This window comes from Carassius gibelio, chromosome B14 (assembly GCF_023724105.1).
Source record: "Carassius gibelio isolate Cgi1373 ecotype wild population from Czech Republic chromosome B14, carGib1.2-hapl.c, whole genome shotgun sequence".
In the NCBI taxonomy this organism is placed as follows: domain Eukaryota; kingdom Metazoa; phylum Chordata; class Actinopteri; order Cypriniformes; family Cyprinidae; genus Carassius; species Carassius gibelio.
The window spans coordinates 10,388,288-10,405,666 of NC_068409.1; the positions used below are offsets into that span (position 1 = coordinate 10,388,288).

Sequence of the window (17,379 nt, forward strand, 5' to 3'; positions counted from 1 at the left end):
CTGCGGGAGGTCAGGGCCACGGAAAATGACGCAATAAAGCGATTTAGAAATCACGCACACTTAAAACTGTATTTTATTTTGATTAATCGCACTGCCCTATATACAAGGTTCAGTTTTTGAATGGAATTTGTGAAATAAATCTACTTTTTGATGATATTCTAATTATATGACCAACACCTGTATATTTTTTGCAAAGGCTTAAAGTGACTGTTTTCCTCAACACCAAAGCTTAATTTATTTGACAAAAAAAAAAATGTAAAAGAATATTGTTGTGAAATATTACAATTTAAAACACCTAATTTATATTTCTGTGGAGGCAATGCTGAATTTCAGCACAAAGTCCTTTTTATTTATTTTTTATTAAAGTACCAAAAAGAGCCCTGTTTAAAACTGAAAAATTATGGAAAGTGTTTTGCTAATACCTAACATTTGTTTTCTTCATCTTGCCACTTTTAAACAAACAAAAGCCATTCAGGGTAATCTAAACTCATTGGCAATGTCTCACAATTCACTTCCTTTTACTGTAAATGTTTTCAGAAACAAGCTTTCCAACCAGCCTAAGACCTCTCATTACCTTCCTTGGCTATTTAGCTTGTCTAAAATTACACAGCAGGATGCACACATCCTGTGGATGTTACCTATATCGCTAAGAATCCTCCAACTTCCAATATTTCCTGTGTTTCAGTTTATCTGGTTTAGCTTCATAATTGCATCAAGCTGAAGAAAAAAGAAAGGCTCAAAGGAAATCATATAATGACTTCCTATTGTGGCATATATCTATATTTGGTTCAACATTATTTAACGTCTCACTGTCTGTACAGTTTCGCTGTGGAAATTCCAACCTACTGTCATAACTAAGTGCTCCCATGATATTATATATACAAGAAAAAGTTAACATTTGTCTATTACATTGCATATGAGCAATAGAAGTCTCTAATAAAGTAAAAAAATATCCGCAATGCTCTGCAGGAAGTTTGATTTTCCAAAACGTATTTGGGCAAGCAATTGAGTATGAACAAGGCAAGATCATTCTTCACACACTTGCCCTTGTCATGCTACAGTCTGTCCCAATGACCTCCCCATGCCTGACATATTTTCATTCATTGTTGTCTGAATTCTCTACACATCCTGTCTAGCAGGGTTCTCACAGCTACTGATCAAAGGAAAATCCATGGCTTTTTCATTTGTTGATGATTTGTGAATAAGGATTACTATGATAAGCAAAGATTTGCATTCGGATGCCACATACTAATCCCTGGAATTAATTAAATTTAACATTAATACTTACGGCCCTACAGTATCATACACCCGGCGCAATGTGATGCAAGGCGCAGCGCAAGTGTGTTTGCTAGTTTCAGTCCAGCACCGTTCGCATTTTCCCGTCCAGCGCCACGTCGTTTAATTAGTAAATACATTTGCGGTAATTTTTGTGCCCAAAGAGTGCTGGTCTAAAAAAGAGGTGTGTTCAGGCGCATTGCTGGGGCAATGCTATTTTAAGGAGCTGAAAATAGACTGCACCATAGACCAGCTCAAACCTGGTCTAAAGTCTGGCGCAATGTTTTTTCTTTGTTAGTTAAAGAGCATGCATGCTGCTTATTAAACACAGGGACGCACAGCAGCACACAAACATGCCAAATATAAAAAATTAAAGGATTGCAATGCATAAGATTTGTTTTGTAGGCTATATATATATATATATATATATATATATATATATATATATATATATATATATATATATATATATATATATATATATATATATATATATATATATAAATATGCCTACATGTCATAATGGATAATCATCGCATGTATCAGAATTAGGCTATTTGCTCGCACACAAACAGCTCGGTTTCATCTCGGAGAAGCGTTCTGTCTTTGCGCTTGCCAAATTCCGCCGTGTAAATAGCAAAGCCGTCATGGCACGTGCACAACTGGCTCTTAAAGGGAATGGAAGTTGAGACTCTGATTGGTTTATTGCAAGTTACACCCAAAAAACACCCATTACTCATTAAAAGAATAGGGACAACCCGTTTAGACCATGCACCTGGGCTCACCAATCGTTTTTTCCATCATTAAAATAGCAAAAGTGGATATGGACACGCCCTGAGTGCACCTGCGCCGTTCACTAAAGTGCACTTTGCATTTAGATCATTAAAATAGGGCCCTTAGTTTCTGCAGGTTTTATGAAAGTAAAATTAAGACTTTTTAAGACAGAGCAAAAAAATAAATAAATAAACTGAATGGAATGCAATATGTTAATATGTTTACTTACTTAGCTGTATTAGCAACACTTCAGAGAAAGTTTCCATGACTTACATTTTTGTACAAAATGTAAACACCTAATGTTTCCAAACACTAGAATATGTAAATAACTTTCGCTGCACCTTCTGCTCACACTGCAAGTGATGCTCTTCCTCTGTATTTTTGTTCTTGTTTTCCAGTAGAAATATCTAAAGATTCTAAATCAAGGAACATTTACTTAAAAAGCAAAATGACAGATAGAGTAGTCTTGTTTTATGAGAAACTGATCAAAACGAAGTGATTTTATAATTAAAACAAGAACAAATATCTCCCAATTTACATAAAAAATCGATTTAATTTAAAAGGCAAAACAAGCTGTTGTTTCCCAATGACAGATATTCGTTCTTATTTTAAGCACTAACATATTTAATTCTGTTTTATTTATCAGAAAACAAAACGTCATTCTAATTTTACATCTCAAGCCAATATATCTTTAAGGAAGTTTAGATATTTGTACAAGTCAAAATACTGAGAAAGACATAAGATGAATTATGTGTATGTCTATGAGTGTGTGTGTGTTTGTTTGTGTGTGTGTTTGTGTGTGTGTGTGTGTGTGTGTGTGTGTGTGTGTGTGTGTGTGTGTGTGTGTGAAGGATGGAACAAAACCATCCTGGAGCCATAACGGCAAAATTATATACAGATAATAGTCTTTTAAATAAACATTTAATTATAAAACAAATGTTTGTTTGTTTTTTGGCCAGATTAGCCTACATTTTCTTAATAGCATAAACACAGGCATCACTGTTTTCATCACTGCAACTTCCCGATCTGGAGAATGCACAAATGAAACCAGTGTGTCTGTCTTCCTGATGAAAAAATGCATTTTAAACACGTTCATATTTAAGAGAATGTAGTTTATGTATTAATATAAATAATAAAATGTATTTTTTATCACCCAACCCATGGATTATCCGCAGCAACCGCAGATATTACTGCCAACTACACATCACTTACATGTATAGGTGTAAAACATTTCAATATCATGGAAAAGTTCTTTATTTTTTGTAATTTAATTAAAAAAAGCAAACGTTCTTATATTCTAGATTCATTTGTTTTATTTATGATAGTTTATGACTTACAGCTTAGGAAAAATAAAAAATTCAGTATCTCAAAATAATGTGAATATTTTCTCAAAGATGAATCTAAAAAGGATTTACAAAACAAATTTTCAAGATCACCAAAGCAGGTTTAATAATGAACTCAATACTTGGTTGGGGCTCCTTTTGTATGAATTACTGCTTCAGTGTGGCGTAGCATGGAGGGATTCAGCTTGTGGCACTGCTGAGTCGTTATTGAAGCCCAGGTTGCTCTGATAGTGGCCTTCAGCTCATCTGCGTTGTTTGTCAGATGTTACTTAACTTCCTCTTCACAATACCCCATAGATTCTCTGTGAGGTTCAGGTCAGGTGAGTTGGCTGGCCAATCAAGCACAGTAATATCATGGTCAGCAGAGCACTTGGAAGTGGTTTTGGCACTGTGGGCAGGTCCTGCAAGTCCTGCTGGAAAAGTAAATTAGCATCTCCATAAAGTTTGTCAGCAGATGGAAGCATGAAGCCAGCATAAAGGACTAAAATCTCCTGGAATTTGGGTGCATTGACTTTGGACTTGATAAAACACGATGAACCAACACCAGTAGATGTCACAGCACCCAAATCATCACTGACTTCAGAAACTTCACACTGGACTTTGGATTCTGCGCCTCTCCAGTCTTCCTCCAGACCTTGATTTCTAAATGAAATGCTAAATTTACTTTCATCTGATAAGAGGACTGTGGACCAGTGAGCAACAGTTTCTGTTTCTGGTGAAATGCCTTTGACATTTTTTTCTGGTTCAGAAGTGGCTTGGTTCTAGGATTGTGACAGCTGTAGCTCTTTTCCTGAAGACGTCCGAGTGTGTTGACTCTTGATGCACTGACTCCGACTTCAGTCCACTCCTTGTGAAGCTCTCCAAAGTTCTTGAATCTGCTTTTCCTGACAATCTTTCCAAGGCTGTGGTCATCCCTGTTGCTTGTCCACCTTTTCCTACCACACTTTAACCTCAATCAACTTTCTATGAATATATTTTGATACAGCACTCTGTGAACAGCAGCCCTTTCAGCAATGAACTTCTGTGGCTTACCCTCCTTGTGCAGGGTGTTGATGATTGTCTTCTGGACAACTGTCAGTAGTCTTTCCCATAATTGTGATCACATATTCTAAACTAGCCCAAGAGGTACCTAGTATTTATACTCAAAATAAAATATTTCAATATTTTGAGAACCATCAGGAAAAAAAAAAAGTTTAAATATTTCAGTTTGTGTGCAGTGAATCTAGAATATAAGAAAGTTTTTTTTATTAATTTACAAATAAAGAACTTTTCCATGATATTTAAATTTTTTTAAATGCACCTGTATATGTGTATATATATATATATATATATATATATATATATATATAAATAAATATATATATTTATTCTATTTTTAAACTGTCTTAAATTCCTTTTAAGTCAATTTTTAAATCATTTTCAAGTTCTTAAATTGCTTGTTTTATTTTTGTGATTATTTTTCTTCATGGCTTTTTTTTTTTTACTTTCTTTTTGAATTACCATTGAGTACGAAATGTGCTATATAAATAAACTTGCCTTGCCTTGAATGCTAATGCATGCTTTATAGTTTTAAATATTTAGTTATTTTTGTTATACTAAATTATGACCACTTTTTTAAAACAAAATTTTAATACCGTGATAATACTGTATACCGTGATAAAAGCATGATCAATTAAGAGATCTGGTTATTTTAAACTCTGTTTTTATGTCGATATACACATTTACATTAAATACTCCACTCAAGAACAGTTTGACCTAAAAATATCAAAATGTGAAACAAAGATACCTACATCTTGGATGCCCTTGAGGTAAACTAAAACATAACAAAATTTAATTTCAAAGTGAACTATCCCTTTAAGGGTGCTTTCACACCTTCCATATTTATTTCAGTTGAATCGTGAACCAGAGTTTGTGTCCCGCTTTGGTGCGGTTCGTTTGGGCAGGTGTGAAAGCACCAATCGCACTTGGGTGCGCACCAAAGGTGGACCAAACAAGCGTACCGAGACCTGCTTGAAGAGGTGGTCTCGCTACGCTTTCAAACGAACTCTGGAGAGGTTCGTTTGTGGTGAGAACGTGATCCGACCTCGAAGAGACCCAACTGCAAAAAGTACTGATCATTTTTGAACGCCCTTACATGCAAAATTTTTGTTGCACTTACGACAACCAGCGTTGTCTTCATCAACTCTAGTGAAGTATAACCACACTTTGGAACGTTTTACTGTCTCTGCCATCGTCACTCTTTGTATTAAGTGGGAGTTTTCGTACTGTAAGGGGCCGTTCACATATGGCGTCTAAAAACGTGTGGAAAACGCTAGGCACGCCGCTTTCTGATTTTTTTCCCCAAAGCCTGTGGTGTGTGTGACTGACGGACAGCCTCCGCGGTGCGCATGAGAGATCTCGCAGATCTCACAGACAAACGTCTTAATATGATCACACATTAGAAATGTTTGGTGAGATAAAATGTGCACGATTACATTATTAAAATACATAGTACATGACCGAAAGCAGAACCGATAGCGTCAGATCTTACTGATACTACGATCTTTCATAATTTAGCCCTGGGGCCAGTTTAATACCGGGTTTCGGTACCCATCCCTAGTGAGGAGGTGCGGAGCCTCATAGAAATTTGGTCAGATGACCATGAGCATGTCAGAGTTAAGAAGAATTAATGCACGCCTCTGCTTGAAGTTACGGGCGATGCCCGCTCGCCGTTTGCAGTGCATTAGAACGTTGTTTTCAAACCGCATCCACACTTCATTATATAAATGAATTGTTTACATATTGTGGTGTATACAAACAATATAATATATAATGGCCAGGGACAAAATCAGCCCGTGCAGTTATTTTGGAATTTTCCCGCACGTAAATTCTGACCAATCGAAAAGCAGTTTAGGAAATACGTCATGGCCAATGAGTGATGTGGATGTTGTCATGTGACTGCATTTTGGTTCGTTTCAACTGGTTCGGACCAAAGCAATCAGTGTGGTGTGAAAAGGAACCAAAAAAGCTGAAAAATGCTACAATGTATAATTGTTTGCCCTTGGTTCGGACCAAATTAACCGAACTACAGGTGTGAAAGCACCCTAAATCTTTTGCAGTTCATGCAGTTCTTTTCCACCTATTTTCCACATTTATGACCAAGTAAGCATTTTGCTGTTCAATGGTCATGTCTTAACTTTGCAATTTCTGTATTGCATTAGTTTTGAATATTTCTCAATTTAATCATATTTGACTTTTCAGTCTGAGATAAACCTCTTTTTTGCTCATTTTATCAGTAAAAGAAAACATGTTTAATAATTCTGCACACCTGAATATAAGGAGTTTTTCACTTCCAGCCTTCATGGGCAATTGTATATCACTTATAAATGATTAAATACAAAATTAAAAGTAGTAATTTTTCCAAAAGTGATTTGGAATGGGTTAAATGTACGTAGAAAAAAAAATATCAGAATATCAACGATATATATTAATAATAATGCAAGTGGTGTATGCACAATATTTTGCACCTTAAAGAGCCACACAGATGGGAAATCAAAAATTACCTGTATTACAGTGTATGATGTAGCTGTCCATCTGTGTAAACAATGTGCAAAGTAATTGAACCAAAAAGTACACGATTTATAAAGTTATTGGCTTCTAAAGTAAGGAGTCGACTCTGAATCGCTGAAACGAGTCGTTATAGATTTCAAATCTTTTGCCCATCTCTATGTACGTCACTAGGAACACTTTGCATAATAATCTCCGCCTACCGTCTTGGGAGAAACTGACCTCTGACCTGCCCCACCCCCCACTCAGATGCTCTGTTTGGTGTGATAGCATCATGTCGAGGAGACAGTGTGTTTTTAATTGTAGAGCAAGTTAGTTTTATTTTCACTGCCAAAGAATGAAGATCAGAAAAACCAATGGCTAAAATTCATTTTTACCACAATACTAGAGCAGTACAACAAATCCCTTTTGTTGTGTTCACAACATTTCACTGATGACTGCTTTTCTAATCTCGGTGAGTACGAGGCGGGATTTTCAAAGCGTTTGGCCATAAAAGAGGGTTAATTACCAGCTTTATTTAGACCAACGAGCATCTCCGAATCACAACGCGAAGTATGATTATGAAGTTATGTGTCTGTTTTCTCCCGAGCGTCTTATCAGTATGTGTGCTGTCTGCAGTCTTTATCGGCGCTGATCGTCATGTACAAACACGTCATTAAAATGAAGTGTAACTCCGTGAATACTCAAGGAAGAGACATGAGAGAGATATCTATAGAAAACTTGACATATCTACTTTAAAACTAAACAAATGCTGCCGGAAACAGATATTCTGTTCCACACAGAAGAAAAAGCAGCGAGACTGTTCAAGTTTTTTATTTTACTGTTTGCTTCGCGATGAGAATAAGACATAATTCACCCCAAACAGATGCTAACACATAGTTTACCGTGGAGGTGTGTGCGGAACAACCAATCAAACCTGACTATGTTAGTTGACCAATCAGAACACAGTATGCTACCGAAAGGTGGGGTTTAAGGAAACTGAATCTTTTGAACAGCTTCACGCGAACCGTTTGGGGATCTCTGAGAATTGAGGTAATTTTAAAATGATATTTTGACAAAATGACAATGTTTTTTAACCTTGGATGGATTTAAACCTAATGTACAGGACTTATAAACAGTGATAGGAAGCTTAGAATTTTCATCAGTTTCAATCAACCTTTGTTCACAAAGCTGACACTTTAAAGTTTACTGTTCAGGAATCAGAATCACTCAGACTGTTATGATAATAGAGATATATAAGCTCAAAAACAAAAATAAAAATATTAAAAGCATATGTTTTAAATGTATTTTAAAAAATGTTGATGTAGGAAATGAGTTTGAAAACACAGTGTAGCTAAGGCCACAAGTCTTCCAAGACTTCATAAAAAATTTCATAATCGAATCTGTAAAACTGTGAATTTTATGAAATATTTGAAATATGTTTTTAGAGAAGGCTAATCAGATTGATTTATGGCCCTTGTCATCCCTGTAAGATCTCACATGTAAACTCTCCTGTGTATTTTGTATGTGTGTTGGCTTTGTAAAACTCCCCATTCATGATTCTATTGTTCTCACCAAACGAGTCTTTCACACCTCCGCCAGGTATGACACATTATCCGCATTTTTCTTTTATCATTATTCTTTTGTTTTTATTCCACCTTTATTAACCTTTATTGTTGTTTTTCAGGCTTTACAAAGACACAAAGCAGCGATCTCACTTCAGACTCTCTTTGCATTTAGCCCTTATTTATCAAAAGTCTTACTATAAAATTAGAACAAAACATTTTCTTACGACCTTGACGTGAATTATTGAGACAAAAATGCATTATGAAGAAGAAAAGCACCTGCTATTAGTAGCATTGGAGCTAACGTTAGCATCAAGCTACATCAGACAATTTATGAAATTATTAGTATACTTTTACTCAAAACTCACTTTAAACCCCGATCGAGTGTTTATAATAACTTCCTTTAGCGATCAGGGGTGGAATTTGGTCATTTACTGTTGTAAAAATATGCTATTTGTAGCCTTTTTCATCGCTGCACAAGTTAGCATTTCCGATGTACATTTTTGATTTTTTTTTATAAAAACGCCCCAGATCTCAAGAAAGTCTCATACCAAGCTTTACTATCGTAATCGCGGGTTTATTATTCGGATATTTCGTGTGTACAGAGGTGTTTCGGTGTTGTTTTGGCCAGATAACTACCAGGAAGTGTGCAGGAAGCATGTGACACGATGTTGCGGTGTCCAGATATGACACTCTAAGATTGACATTGGGAAGGCCCAATCGGAGTCTGAGTGACACACAGCACGAGCTGACAACATAGCAAACACATACACAGATCGCTGGGAGAGGCTGTTTATCATCTGATCGCGTAAATCCGTGGAAAATGAATAGAAATGAGGATTCTGTCTGAAGAAATATGAAGTAAACATCAGTAAATATATCCATATATCTCCGCAGATATGCATCTTTGGTCTATAAATCCTTATTGACGCTGTTCAGTGAGTCTATGTGAACACAAATAAACCGCGGCTGACGTGACTGAATATGAGTGAGTGGTGAATTTCTATTCAAAATGTGGCATAATACGGATGTATTATTTTGCACTCCTGACATAAATTACTAAATATCTGTCACTGCAACCATGTTTTATCAAAATATTGGTCCAATATCGAAGCTAGAGTCTTTAAACTTTCAATTGATGCACAGTTTGTCCAGATGAAGTAAGACAGTGATGTTTAATGTGCTGTGAAAGTGAAACAATAATAAACTGGGGCCGTCGGCGATGTTTGCACGTAAAGGGGTTAATATTTAAATTAAATTAAAATTAAAATCCAAAAGCGACTTACAGGGCATTCAGGCTATACATTTTTACATATCGTGTGTTCCCGGGGAATCGAACCCCCAACCTTGTGCTTGATACGGCAATGCTCTACCAAGTGATCTACAGGAACACTATTTAAATTTTTATATTTAAAACAAATAATAAAATCACTATGAATCAACATAAAGGTAGAACCACAAATAATACTACCATGTTGAATTAATAATTTTTAAAAGTACTTTTTTTCCATTATAGCAATAAGAATTTATTTGTTATACTGATTTTGGAGTAAACAGGAGCTTAAATATGTATTTGACCTATTTTTTGAGGTTCACCCGAAAGCTCTAACGTTGCAAATTCTGTGCAGGATAGATAATTAAGTGACAAAGAACACCTTAAATGTCACATGACATATGAATACTAATACCACAGTAAAAAAAAAATGTGGTCTGACATCCTGTACGTCTGACTTACGTGACAGCATGACAAATGCAGCTACTGTTCCGCCACAGCCAGAGAATTCTGGGTAACTGTCCATTAGCTTGGTGAACATCTCCCTCACCACAACAGGTACCTGATCCTTAATGGGATTCTTTCTTTCTGCATTAAACCAGCCAGAATGGAATTGTTAGTCACGTTCGCAAATATTTCCAAATCCGACATTATTATTTGCTCTGAAGTATATTATGGCTAAAACATTTGCGCTTTGAATATAGTTGTTCTTAATTGGGCTATTAAACACATCCAGACTTGAAAAACGAATTTACCAATTACAGCTCTTCCAGAATGGACTTCTGTTATTGTTGAGTCCTTCTCTCTTACTGGCAGAGGAGGAGGTCCTTCTGGAAAATAAAAAAATGTAAAAAGCAAAATACAAAAGTAAAGTGAATGTGAGTAAGACTTGCAGTTTTGTGGTCCAAAGCAATGCATGGGTATTGCTGAGATATTCTAAAAGGTTTTACTGTAGATGATTCCATTGGCACAAGTCCAATCAAGATCAAGCAGTGCAGGACTTGTGCACTCAAATGGTTTGCACTCTAAGTTTAACTAATAGGGTTAAAGGTTTGTTAAAATCAAAAAGTACAATTTAAAATGCAAGTAATAAAATGTTTGCTGGCTTTATGCAATTGCAATAGTAAAAGACTAAAAAGATGCAATAAATAAGATTGCAGCACCACCTCAATGTGTGAATGTGTTGTTGTTGTTGTTTTTGCATTTTAAATAAATGCTGCACCCCGACCTCAAACAGGAAAAAGCTTCACCACAGTTTCACTGACTGTGGGTCTGTTTCGATGGGAGGGAGAACAGTGAGGATGCTCTCTTTCATCTGGGGAAACTTTCACATTTCATTTCGAAGTTTGCATATTTACGCTAAAAATGGAACGGCTGACTAACTGCTTGCATTGATTCTATGGAAAGAAAGCTTACAAAACAGACCAATAATGAACATACAATACAGTAGCAATCCAGGGTTAAACCACATCGCTGAAGTCAGGTGTTTCACCTTTTGTTTTATTAAAAACAATATAAATATCTCATCATTGGCAACTGATAATGGTCAAAATTATGTTCAGAATCAATTTAATATATATATATATATATATATATATATATATATATATATATATATATATATATATATATATATATATATAGATTTTTTATAAATAAGATATGATTTTATTTTTACATGTTTTTGTAAGAGGCCTCTTCTGCTGTTTAAGGCTTCATTTATTTGATAAAAAAATTCAGTGAAAACTGTGATATTATGAAATATTATTAAAAGTTAATACAACTGTTTTCTATTACAATATATTTACGATATATCTTACAATGTCATTTATTGCTGTAATCAAAGCTGAATTTTCAGCATCATTACTCCAGTCTTCTATGTCACATGATCTTTCAAAAATCATTCTAATATGCTTATTTGCTGCTCAAGAAACATTTCTGATTATCAATATTGATAATAATTCATGTTTTTGGGGAAACAGTGACACTTTTTTTTTAGGATAAACTGATGAATGAAAAGTTGAATTAAAACACCCTTTAAAATCTGATAACCATGTAAAAGCATTTACCTTTGCTAAATTTAATATAGGTTTTCTGAAAAATTAACTTCTTTTTTTTTTATTGACTACAAAGTAGTATGCATATATAGTAAGTGACTAAAATAAGTGTGTGCGTGTATATTATATATATTACATTTATTAAATTTAAATGTATGCATTTAGCAGACGGTTTTATCCAAAGCGACTTACAGTGCATTCAGGCTATCAATTTTTACCTATCGTTTGTTCCCGGGGAATCACCCCCAAACATGTGCTTGATAAGGCAATGCTCTACCAATTGAGCTACAGGAACACACACACACACACACACACACATATATATATATATATATATACATATATACATAAATACACACACACACATTCATTCATTCATTCAATCATTATTTTTTTATGAATAATATACTGTGCACTTCTGAATTTGAATGAAGCTTTTATCTGACTTGCACCATGCTCAAATTTAATCAGTTCTATCAGAATAATATTAATTTCAGTTTTCTATCTGGTAGTAAGAGGCCTACAATTATCATTAGATCATTACCAGAAACATCTGAAGGAATCCCATCATTTTCTAGACTTGAAATGAGCTCTTCAAGGGCCAGTTCAGCTGCTTTGGCCCTGGCTTCTTTCTTTGTGATGCCCATTCCCGTCTTATAATGGACTCCATCAATCACAGCACAGAATGCAAAGTAAAACCCCGTAACTCCTACTGCGCAGACACAAAGGAAACAAAACTTGAATGCATGAATGAACTGGACAATGCATTACTTAAAATCAGGAGGGATATCACTTACCAGTGGTAACAGTCTCTTTCATATCCAGTTGAAACTGCAGAACCTGAGAAAGCTGGTACAACGCAGACACTGGGTGCGTATCTCCTCGCCTATATCTGTCAATATGTTCACGGGGAAGGGTTTTCGGTTTGGAATCTGCAAAGGAGACAAAATACAGTGGTGCTTGATTTGTTGTGCAGTTTTCCAAATAAAAACATGTCTTGGCCTAAATTACTATCATTTTCGTCTGAGGCCACCAATTCCGCTAACACTTCACTCTTACAGATTTTATGCAAGTAAAATAAGATGCAAATGTCATTTCATGTCAACTCCAAAACACATTCAATGTGTAATTTTTTACACTCAATTGGCCTTCTTCGGAATTTTAGTCCTAAAAAGCAACTGTCAGTCTGTGGAAATTAAAAAAGTTAGATTAAAACAAAAATAAAGCCTTCACGCTTAACTGATTTTGGTGGAGGATGGTTGTCCAGGAAGACATTTGTTGTTGTTGATGTCACTTAAGTCTGAGAAAGGTGGACGGGATGAAATGTTTGTCCAGTGGTTGTGGGCCATGCTGGACCCTCTCGAGGATGAACCCCTCATCATCATCTAACAGCTTTAGAAACAGAAATATAACACAATTAAGTTAGATAGCAATTATTAGAAAGAAAAATAAACGTATACAGGCAGTGTTTACAGGAAAATTCACATCACATATCGTGTAAATGGTGTAATATACGGCTGTAATTCCTGATGGTTTTAAGAATGTATTGACGCCGCCGCGTTTTTAGAACGCTGATAATTAAACATAAAAGAAGAGCGCGTGACTCTCCAGTTCTAACGACGGTTAAATCGAATGTTTTAATTACCAAACTCGCATAAAAGGAATTTAGTCATATAAAGTTAAACACAGTAATGGCATGTGACAAGTTAGTGCGATTCTTCGTCTTCTAGAGTCTTCGATTAAGTCGCTAGTCATGCTAGCACAACTAATATAGCTGAACTATGCAATGAAAACAAACTTGCATTGATCCTCCTTTTGTATAACGGGTCACTAAAACGCTATATTTTAACATTTTATCTTCAAACAAGCTTAAGCACATGCTAATTCATATGCACACACGCCCAAGCACTTACCCTGAACTATTCACTAACAAGTCACAACACAACTGACTCTGACGCGCGCGCGCGCACGCACACACACACACACACACACACACACACACTTGACAGTACTAGATAGATAGATAGATAGATAGATAGATAGATAGATAGATAGATAGATAGATAGATAGATAGATAGATAGATAGATAGATAGAGATTTAACGTTGAGATTAAATTTTATTTGCATTCTATTTTACTTGCACAATGTTATACAGTAAGTGAAACGTTAGAGGAACTGGTGACCTCAGTTGAAAATGAAATAAAAACTCATTTTAGAAGTCACATCAGAAAAATAGATTTATCTTTTTCACAAGTGAGATACTACTGGAAACTGCTGGAAGATGTTTCTTATACACAATAATTTTCTTGTAAAAGCTCAACCACAAAAATCTTTTTTTCCATTAGAGACACCCCAGTACCACGACCCGTGACTAAAAGTGAAAGCGATGGACTGTGAAGGTCACCAGGGAGTAGCATTAAAACCGGTTGAGCGTTTAGGGACTACAAAGGGGTTTTTAAACAGTTACTCATGAAAACAGAGTTTTCCAGAGATGTATATGACTCAATACTTTGTGTGTGTGTGTGTGTGTGTGCAACAGGAAAGCTATAGGCCTGTTTTTCATGCTCTAAAAATAGAAGACTTTCATTAACCCCCCAAAAAAAAAATTTGCTGTGTTGACATCAAACAAGGAGAAGACAAACTTTGCCTGAGCAACATACTTAGATTTACTTTTTCCTTACTTCAGAGGGTATTACAGTGTAATCGGTTGCCAAAACAAACTCAGATTTTATTTATTTTTTATTTATTTATTTATATTAGGCCATATCTGTTTTATTTATTTGACATTCCTCCAGTCAGTGACAGCTAAAAAAGCTCAAATCTGAAATGATGCTGATTTATTTAAATATTTTTTGGTTATTTCAAAATTCTTCTTTACTCATTTGTGTCATAGTTTTGATGTCTAATCTAGGTGTTATCTATTTTATCCTGTTTTTTATTATTATTTATTTATGCACATTGTTTCATTTTATGAAATTATGTTTTGTTTTTTTGAAAATGGGCAAGCAACAGATGTAGACACTTTTAGCCCATTGTAGAGTTCATTTTCAGTGTTTATTTTAATGCACAAATGAGCAGTGAATCCCAGTATTATTTCATTTTTATCAGCTCAGTGGAAACATCTGTGGTGGTGTTTTTTTTTTTTTTTTTTTTCTTGACGGTGGAGTCCTATGGTGAGCAAAAGAGAAAGACATCCTACTTCAGAGCCCACACACTAATATTGATGCCTGGAAATACCTCTATCAGAAAGTGACGCCACTGATATCATTCCTCTAACCTCTGTTTCCATACAGACAGAATCCTTAATCTGGTCTCAGGGTTTTTTTTATCCTTAATTATTTAGCTAATTTGCAGAGTCTAGATGCTCAGGGATTTGTGTGCAATGGCATACATGCAAAGTGCAGTGTAGGTGTTGGTTTGACACACTGGTTCATGGCTTACTCAGTGGTACAGAAGCAACTTTGTTGGATAGGTTGCAGATATTATCTTTAATCTAAATGTATAAATATTATGTAGGAGTACTTATTCCAGTTATTCAACCGTCACTGACGAGCTAGATGATGAGATGTTTCAGACATTTCATCTTTAATGGCCAACATTACAATTAGTGGAGATCAAACCAACAAGACTTTTTCTTTCATACCCAAGCCAGTTAAACATCGTTATGCTTTGAAGTTGAAACAGTTTCTTGGTATTTTCTTTTTTAACAAGTCGACATGAGCACTAACGCCGGAAGACAGAAAAACATGTCATGGTCAAGACTCTGGAAAAGGGCCCAGACTGAAGATTTACTGCTTTGACTGAATCATCTGAACACCTGTGTAATAAGCAGAACTGCCAGCAATGACTAACTGAAATCTAACCTTTGATTATATATATCAAGATGATCTGTTTTATTATGGGCTGAGTGTAGATTATAAACTAGAGAGCTGTGTAATGTAATGTATTGGACATTTATTTAAAAATGCATAAGCACAGTATTAATAAAATTAAGAATTTAGAAGTATTTGACATATACCTGTATGGCACACTATGTGTTTTAAATGATCCATTATCACTCCCATTAGAGAAAATAATGTCCTTCAGTAAAACAACTAATTTCAAGACTAGCTGTAATGAACGAAGTCAGAGGTCCATTTAAAGAAAAGTCTGTTGAGTTGGTGGCCATATTTGCAATGCCTTCAACTATTTTAAAAGGGAAATCTTAAAAACTGCTTGCCATATTCATGTTTAAATATTATATTTCAAATCGGCAACAAATTGGCTGACATCAACTGCCCCGTTCATTTTTCTCAAATAACTTTAAAAAGCTTAGGCTGTATTTTAGGCTTATATTTTCATGGCAACCACAGCTTATAACAAAGGGGGACGCAATTCCATTGCGTGTATTACTTTCTGACATTTTAGTATCGCGATTTCATCATCTTGCTTCACTGAAGTCTTTGATTAAGTCTAAATAAAGTGACAGTTGTGCTCTCATGACAAACTTCCAAGTGAAAATGTGAACTGATTTTAATTGCCCTCTTGTGGTGCAAATTGTTAAAACAAGAGGTATGCCAACAATTTCTATATATGAGCATTTTAGGGAGAACTGTTTTAAATGATATAAGAGAGAATATAAGGGGTTCAATGCAGTTATGAATAAGTTCATGGAGCACCCAAAGAAATCAATACATTAAATAAATCAATTGTCAGTATATCAAGAACTGGTGCCAAATGATGGCTTTCTAGAAAAGGCTTAATGGAAAACCAATGTAGAGCTGCAGCAGAAATGTAGATTTAACTGATATCTCTAAGCAGAGAGAGCTAAAATGTTTGGTGATTACATAATGACCTACTTAACCTGACCACAAAAATACAGCGTTAGAATCTGACAAGTCAGTTTCTCATATCAGGTCGCTGATCTTTTGCAGATATGATGAAAGATCACTAGAAATACATCTCTGTGTTTTAACCATAATCTTAAAGTAATTCAAGTCACATTCATTGGGGGAATCTATAGACTGCAAGTGGATTTTACATGCATTAAAGCATGCTTTTTAAAGTGCATTAGTTACTATAATGTAGTTTAATGTATTTATTGGATTTATCAGTTGTTTCTATTATATTTTAGCAGTTGTATGTGTTTCTTTTTTATTTAAATTTTTTTGGTTTCATTTTAGCATCCTCTCAGTGACATGGCCTTGACCTGTAATATACGCCTCTGCTTTAGTAAAAATATGCAAGTCTTTCTTCCTGGACCAGCATTAATTCCTAGTGTGCAAACAATATGAGGATGCTATGATTCACATCCCATGCTGAAACTTAAATGAGCCTCAGCTGTGCTCAATTTATTCTGTATCCGTTAAGACTTTATTTACGACTGAAACATATAAAAAGTAATTTTTTATGTCCTCAGATAGGGTTCCGTTCACATAGGCAAGAATAGAAGTTGTTTAACTTTTTCGGTGTTTATCAGGATGTGTGTAAAAAAAGAAGAAGAAAAAAAAGAAACACTCTACAGGCTGAAAAGGGGCCAATAAAATGATTCGAATCATTGAAAAGAAAAAAAAAACTACCTCTAAGT

The 17,379-nt window shown here is 35.1% G+C and overlaps 1 protein-coding gene across 3 annotated transcripts in view; it reads right to left on the reverse strand.

The window, feature by feature from the left end:
- adad1 (adenosine deaminase domain containing 1 (testis-specific)) overlaps positions 1-13,799 on the reverse strand; it is a 35,206-nt gene extending 21,407 nt beyond the window's left edge. Inside the window, exons 1-6 of one of the 3 annotated variants that reach the window (XM_052574614.1) lie at positions 13,726-13,799; positions 13,053-13,204; positions 12,610-12,744; positions 12,357-12,524; positions 10,511-10,585; positions 10,218-10,343 (exon numbers count right to left, since the gene is read on the reverse strand). In XM_052574614.1, coding sequence (XP_052430574.1) covers positions 10,218-10,343; positions 10,511-10,585; positions 12,357-12,524; positions 12,610-12,744; positions 13,053-13,197 — 649 coding nt within the window. In that variant the 5' untranslated portion in view covers positions 13,198-13,204; positions 13,726-13,799. Of the gene's footprint in view, positions 1-10,217; positions 10,344-10,510; positions 10,586-12,356; positions 12,525-12,609; positions 12,745-13,052; positions 13,205-13,285; positions 13,436-13,614 lie in introns of those variants that run through there. The other 2 variants (XM_052574615.1, XM_052574613.1) reach the window with 2 other exon arrangements.
- Between the last annotated feature and the right edge of the window lie 3,580 nt (positions 13,800-17,379).